Source organism: Micromesistius poutassou (assembly GCF_964030765.1).
Source record: "Micromesistius poutassou genome assembly, chromosome: 2".
NCBI classification, from domain to species: Eukaryota; Metazoa; Chordata; class Actinopteri; order Gadiformes; family Gadidae; genus Micromesistius; species Micromesistius poutassou.
In genome coordinates, this window is record NC_140272.1 from 1107163 (window position 1) to 1114662 (window position 7500).

Here is a 7500-nt window from a genome sequence, read left to right on the forward strand (position 1 = left end):
GGCAGTCACGGCCCCTGGGCCCCCCCCAGGGGTGACGCGCCAGAGCCAAGTGTGAAAGAATCCTGGCTTTATTCACCTCCATCAGCACCTCCACCTCCAGAGGAGGCTCGGGGGTGTAATGTATGGAGAGAAGACGCTACATCAGTGCTACCCGCCCCGGGACTCAAAGCAGCAGGCTCCCACCTCCCGCCAAGCCAAGGTCGCCGCTGTATCGCTGCAGAGGACGACCTGGCAGATGGTTCATGTCTTCACCTTTCCACGCTAGGGCCCGTCTGTCCATCGCAGATCGGGTGGAGATGAAAGTGGAGGAGGAAGGTGAAGGTGGGGTGGAGTGGGGTGGAGTGGGGCGGAGTGGGGCGGCGGCGGCGGCGGCGGTGGTGCTGGTGGTGGTGGTGGTGGTGTTGGTGGACGTCGAGGGGTGGGTGGTGTAAAAGTGTTTACCTCTTCGTTCTCGATCTTGAGCGTGGCCAGACGGGACTGCAGCTGGTGGTAGCGCATCAGGAGCTCTGTTTGGACGGGCTGCTGGGCGCTGACCTGGCACACCTGGAGTGGGGGAGGTTAGGGGGGGGGGGGGGTGGTTAATAATCACATAAACAATGCCATAGAACTGAAATTTAAAAGGACGGGAAGCAAGAGAGATGGAGATGAATACAGCAGGGGAGAGGGATGTGTGTGTGTGTGTGTGTGTGTGTGTGTGTGTGTGTGTGTGTGTGCGTGTGTGTGTGTGTGTTCTCGTGTGCGTGCGTGTGTGCGTGTTTATAATCCAAATAAATCATGGGGTCACCTTTGTTAATGAGTTTCTGTTTTAATAGTGATGCAGACACACACACACACACACACACACACACACACACACACATTATGCAATCTTTAAAAAGGCGTGAAGAGCAGAAATGTCGCACTCATATCCCGAGGGGTATTAGGCGGTAATCGGGCCTAATGATCCACAAACGGCGGCGGGGGGCTGCTCACCTCGTCCCCCATGTGGGGCAGGTACTCGAAGCGCATGGGCGGGCAGAACACCTGGTTGTGCATGTCCATGATCTTGTGCTTGTCGCTGCGGGAGTCCAGGTTGTCCACGGCGTTCTCCAGGACGTCCAGGCCCTCGTGGCGGGACGTCTCCAGCGTGTACTCGGCCGACAGGTAGGTCCTGAAGGTGCGGGCCAGGCTGGAGTGGTAGCCCAGGTCGCAGCACTGTGGGGGGGGGGGGGGGGGAGGGGGGGAGGGGGGGGCGGAGGGGAAAGGGAGGGCCGTCGGAAAAACGTCACAGACAAACGGTGTGTGTACGTGTACACACACCGTTTTTGGACGTGTCACCGTGACGTCCAAAAACAGGACGAAACGATATGTAGGTATCGTATATACCGTAAATATGTGCATTGGAATGTGACCGTGACGTTAAAAACATCAGAAATAAAGTGTTTGTATCGTATAAATCTAAATATTATGCTGTGTGACCTTTGCAACCATAAACATCACCCATGAATTGTGTATCGTATTAATCGGAAACCTGCAAAATGGCGTTTCACCGTGACATCAAAAAACATTATGAATAAATTGTATGCATCGTATAAAGCGTAATCATTACGGCGTGTTACTGTAACAATAGTTGATACTGTTTAACAGAATTAATACAAAAAGTGCAATGTCATGACGAAACTGGAAAAAAGAAAGCCACTGAAACAGATGGATGATGAGATGATTAGAATGAAGATTACGTGAAAAAATCCGGGATATTGATGCAGGCATCAGCTTCCCTTCAACAACACACCTTGGGCAATGTTGTACTGCCTCCCCTTTGAGCAGATATTCTGGTATACAAATGTTCCCATAATTACGCGAAAATGTTGTAAGATCTCATTCGGTGGAGCCATGGATCCCACATTAACTCTTGAAGCGGGTTAGTGCCCTGAGAGGGAAATGGAGTTCACTGCATTACACGTGCAGACTCAGCAGGACAGAACGGGTAATTACACCACCTTGTCATATCGAGCTTCATAAACTAACCTCATTAGCCAGGGGAGGGGCGGGGGGGGGGTGGATTGGAGGTGGGGGAGATGGGTGGGGAGGTGGGTGGGGGAGGTGGGTGGGGGAGGTGGGTGGGGGACTCAGTGAGTTGCTAAAGGCTCTTTAGTACAAGGGAAAGTGTGCTTCCCAATCCCTGATCATTCATCCCGTGATGGTGAAGTGGCCTACTGGGAGGGGAATGTGGGAAGTGATTTAACAGGCGAACCAGCAAAGACGGATCCCACTGCGCTCCTGCAGGAAAGCCCCTGCGAAATCGTTGTGTCATGAAGATGATTTATGGTAAAAGAGTCACAGAACAAACACAGGCAGGCATAAAATAGGCATGTTGAGCATTGGAAGAAACTCAAGGAGCGAGGGAAAGACTTTCTCATTCCTCAAAAAAAGCATTTTTAAGAAAACCAATTGATGCAAGGAATGGATTCTATTGATTTGTTATTCTCAAAAGTATCATGTGAATTACAGGAACACTGCACACACACACACACACGCACGCACGCACGCACGCACGCACACGCACACACACACACACACACACACACACACACACACACACACACACACAGAGCCCCCCTCGGACTCCCATTTTGAAGTGTCTTTCACTTGCCAATGGTTCCACTCTCGCAGGACGTGACAAACGGAGCCCTATCGTTCTATCCTGCGGGGCAGACCAGCCAGTCATGCTCATAATCCAATACCCTGCAGCTCAGCAGGATTTAGGATGACATCGGCCCTTCTCTTGCCAGACAGTGGAGCCAGAAGCCCCATCAAAGTCACCCACTAAAGGGATTGGGATATCCATGAATCAGGGTGTCAGGACGCAGCTCCCCTCAGCCGGCTGCCTGGCCATCTCCCTCGCGCTCGTCTCCCTCGCTCTTGTCTCTCTTGCTCATCTCTCCCTCGCTGGTCTCTCACTCGCTCTTCTCTCCCTCGCTCTGCTGTCTCTCACTCTTCTCTCCTTCGCTGGTCTCTCTAGTCGCTCCCTCGCTCATCTCTCTCATCCCTCTCTCACTCTTCTCTTCCGTGCTCGTCTTTCCCTTGCTCTCTCACTCTTCTCTCGCTCTTGTCTCTCTTGCTCATCTCTGCCTCTCTCGCTCTTGTCTTCCTCGCTCTCGTCCCCCCTCCCTCTCGCTCATCTCTCCTCCTCCCGTCCCTCTCGTCTCTCACGCGCTCTTCTCTCTCCGGTTTATTTCAGGTTCTCAGATCTTGAGAGACATCTTTTTTTAGTGCTTTAGTTAGTTTGAAAGGACATTGCCGTTCATTCTCCAGGGATCTAGCTCTGTCATTAGCTGTGTAAAGAAGAACTGCTGTTGGGAAAAGAGCTTAGAAGTGATTAAAAAAATTGTGGAATAAAGATCTCAAATACACATGATTTGATCCACAAATATCTGCGATATTAAACCTTTAGCAAAGGAGTTATCTGTATTAAATCACAGGAGTTATCTATTTGAAATCACAAGAGTCCTCGGCATCAAATCCCAGGAGGAATCCGTGTGAATTCACAGAAGTGATCTATATTAAACCACAGGACTGATCCGTATGAGATCTGAAATCACAGGAGATAACTATGAAGTCCCAGCAGTGATATGTAGAAAGTCACAGGAGTGATCAGGTATGAATGTACTTTTGAGGGGAAGTAAAAGGAAGTAAAAAAACAGAGCCGCTTCTAAACCAACAGCCGGGAGGCAGAGCAGATGGTGAGAATATCCACAGTGTCACTCTGTGACACAAACACCAGAGACCCTCAGCCGCCCGGACACAAACAAACACTCGGGCTGCGGGCGTACTCACGTCTATCATATCCGAGACGTCGTGGATGTAATACTTCGCCACGACGGCGTTGGTCGCCGCCAGGTTCAACAGATAGTCGTTCCGAGCCTTGGTGCATTTCAGCTTGTTCTCAGAGTACTTGGCTTGTCTCTGGAGAGGAGCGGGAGAAGGAGAGGAGGACACAGACAGGAAAAGCATCCGTTGTTGGGGGGGGATAGAGAGAGAGAGAGAGAGGTGTGAGAGGTGTATGATTCACTAGGCTGGTAACCTTGTTTCCTCTGCTACGCAAGCAGATTAGTCTTGGTTACCGTGGTAACTGATCCGAATATATACATCCGAAGAAAGGCAAAGGTCTTTTTTTTTCAAAAATACAACTTTCAAATAATTATTGTAAAAATAGGGGTTCAACTATTCCGAAACGTGATTCTTGCCACACACAATAGTAGGACTGCTGTTTGGTGCAAACCAAAGTTTAAACATTATTAAGACAAATGTGCAGGAACCATTTTTGCTGATAAATTGCTTCCTCTAAACTCCTGTAAACTGGTAAAGCAAGTGTGAAAGCAAATGTTAACCATAGTTGTGAAAATAGGTAAAAGAACACAAATAAGCAACAGTTTTGAATAGTGTTTGAGTCTCAACATGTATGTACGCTTGAGCAGCAGTTGTTGATTGGCTGCGACTGACAAATAACAGAGATCTCATTTGCATTGGAAACCACCAGAATAGAATAGGCATGTGTTTGTGTGTGTGTGTGTGTGTGTGTGTTCCCCCCCGGCTTTGTGGGGGATTCACATGAGGGAGATTCTGATGCTGACACTGCCTCACTCCACTAGAGAAATCACATCCACATGGACCCATCAACCTCACATCCTCATCTACATGAACATGAGCCAGGGAGACGATGGTGGTGTTCAGAGACAAGCCAACGGAGTAGGTAACAGAACAGGGTGTGAATATATAAAGGCAAAAAGGAAAACTATTTAATACATAACTCAATTTGAAAGAAACGATGGCTATGTCCACTCTATGGGGGCTCAATGCTCAAAAAACACTGTTTTCGACCATACCAGCATTTTCCCCCCTGCATTTTCAAAAAGTTGTCCCCCAGCTTATCCCCCGTTTCAGTTCATGCTGGCCTCCAATGTCTGGATCACAATCACACTCAAAGCATCAGCCTTTTCCCAACGCTCCGTTCCCGTGTGTTCTCCCCCTGGATTCACCACAACGGGGAACCGTTGTCTTGTAGCCTAATGGGGGCGTCTTAGCATGGATGGAAGCCCCAAAACAGAGACCGAAGGCGGATCCACACGCGACTGGGACCCGGGCCGAGGCGTCCGCCCCTGTGAGTGTTGGCGTGCTCACGGCGTGAGGCTCACCTTCTCCTTCATCTTCTCGATCTTCCTGGCGGTGCTGCGGCGCGGCGGGCGGTCGTCGTGCCGCAGCAGGTTGACGTTGAGGTCGCCGGACTTACTGAACTGCTTCTCCTCCTGCTTCTCGGCGTCCTTCAGCTTGCTCTCGGCGCTGATGCTCTCCGTGTGGTACATGTGGTAGGTCTTCATCACCTGCACGGACACAAGGGGAGCGTGACGGAGCCCCTTCAACATGGAGGCGTCCCCCCCTCCCAATCAGCCATCGACCAGATCACCGCCCTGTTCACGTCAGACTGGAAATAGAGACTGATCCGTTCAGAGCAGGGGTGTCCAAAATATGGCCCGCGTGCCACATGTGGCCCGCCCCATTGTTTACTCCGGCCCATCATGCATATTAAATATTACATTTGAAAACATACAATTATTATTATTATGGAGCAGAGCTACATGGTATAACATCAATAGTAGTTCCTAAATATCCTGAGCTATTCATGGGGATTGTTTTGTCATCCTGCCCCCGCCATGCCTCCGAAAATCAGCTCTTGATGTATTAGACGAAATCATAAATAGTGAATAGGCTCATTTGACTGCAACGGGTGATGTCTGTGACCCGTGGTAGCAGCACATCATTAGCATTCCCATCAGCAGACAGGCTGCTCATGACTATTCATGACTGACTCACTCCCGGGACAAAGGCAAAGTAAAGTGAGGACATTAAGCAGGCCTGTCCGCCGGCACACCCCGCCTGATTTTGAAAACTTGTCCTGAATAAAGAAATGCAGAAATCAAAGTATGTTTTAGCAGGGAGGGAACTTTTTATTCGTTTATTTCTGGGAAGTGGGTGGTCTCACATCATGCATCAAGGTGACAGCCAGCTCAGTCGGGAGCAGTTAGGTTGAGGTGTCTTGCTCAAGGATACCTCAGCACTCGAACAAGCAACCTTCCTGTTACCAATTAATCCGCTGCTTGTGAACCTCCTTGTGAGCCCTGACACTAACACTAGGCCTCTCTACGTCTCAAACTCTATCTCTCTCCTCCACCAATTGGGATTATATTTCTGCAGGGCAGCTTCCCCCCCTCCCACCCCCAATCCCCCCCCCCCCCAGGCAGAACTGGTTAACCTGACACCCACCTCCCATCACCCATCTCCCAGCCTCTCATCTCGAGCGCCTGCTGCTTGCTCCACTCCACCAAGGAGAACCACCTCAGGCGAGCTCCTGCGACTCACTTCATCCCCTGTGAGAGAGTGATATCTTGGCGCAAACTAGGTGACTGCATTTCATGTCATCCTGTCTACCTGGCCGGATATCCAGCAGTAGTCCCCACCTCACCCACCTCACCCACCACACTACCTCATCCACCTCAATTTGTCACAGAGATTTTGGAAGAGGATTTCCTTCCTTGAAATGTCTGTCTACCGCTAGTCCTTTAGCCCCAGGTCACGAGGGACTGGTGGGTCAAGCTCCTCCGTTGTAGCATCCCTCCCCTCCCACCTCCATCCCCTTCCTCCCCCACCTGTGGTCAATCCATGACAGGCCGACCTTGTGAAAAGAAAAAAAAAAGGATAGAGCTTAAGAAGGAGTTAACGTCTCCGGCGACGATTGGAAAACAAGTCACGCAGCGACGCAGGAAGCGGAGCAGCCTTCCTAAGTGGCGGTGTGCTCGTTTCCCTCGTTGTCGTTAAAAGGAGCAGAGCTCACTTTGCCGTTGCCTTTAAACCGCAGGGTTCCTTTTATCTCCAGAGTAACCAGGTCCGGATAACCACATGTTGCAATGGGGTCAGAAGAACATCAGCATACCATCACAAACTACACCGACTCCCAACCACCCATTACTGGGTAATGGTAGTATTTGCGGAGGACTGCCTCTGCAGCAGACATTTTGGATCCGGGATATTACAAAGAACCACGATGGAAAACATTTACGCAAATACTAACAATGAAAATGAACAGTGAACCTTTCACCGTGCATTTTCACAAATGAAGAAATGTGTGTGTAATGTATTTATTACATTACACACACCCATTGTCTGTGCTGTGAACCATGTGATCTATCTGTTCTTAATCCAGCGTTTCTTCTTTGTTGTTGTTTTTAATGAGCCCGACTGCCTTACTCTCCTAGTAAACAAACAGGAGGCTGCAGCACAGCTCAGGCTTTAAAACACACACACACTGAATAAATCAGACTCTTACTTCACGCACCAGGATCGGTGCTGATGCTCACTGCAGTGGCAGAGAGCAACAGTAGCAAGCACCGCAGCGCAGCAACACTTTGAACCGAGACGACGTTTGAACAGCAGCCTTTTCAGACAGCAGAGCATCTCTCCCTTCGC

General features: G+C 50.0%; 1 protein-coding gene across 1 annotated transcript in view; it reads right to left on the reverse strand.

Annotated features, from left to right (window-relative positions):
• The window catches only part of srgap3 (SLIT-ROBO Rho GTPase activating protein 3), a 41241-nt gene that overhangs the window by 9996 nt on the left and 23745 nt on the right, over positions 1 to 7500 (reverse strand). The window contains exons 5-9 of the mRNA XM_084464447.1: positions 5175 to 5360; positions 3817 to 3945; positions 973 to 1194; positions 442 to 543; positions 184 to 214 (exon numbers count right to left, since the gene is read on the reverse strand). Coding sequence (XP_084320573.1) covers positions 184 to 214; positions 442 to 543; positions 973 to 1194; positions 3817 to 3945; positions 5175 to 5360 — 670 coding nt within the window. The remainder of the gene's footprint in view (positions 1 to 183; positions 215 to 441; positions 544 to 972; positions 1195 to 3816; positions 3946 to 5174; positions 5361 to 7500) is intronic.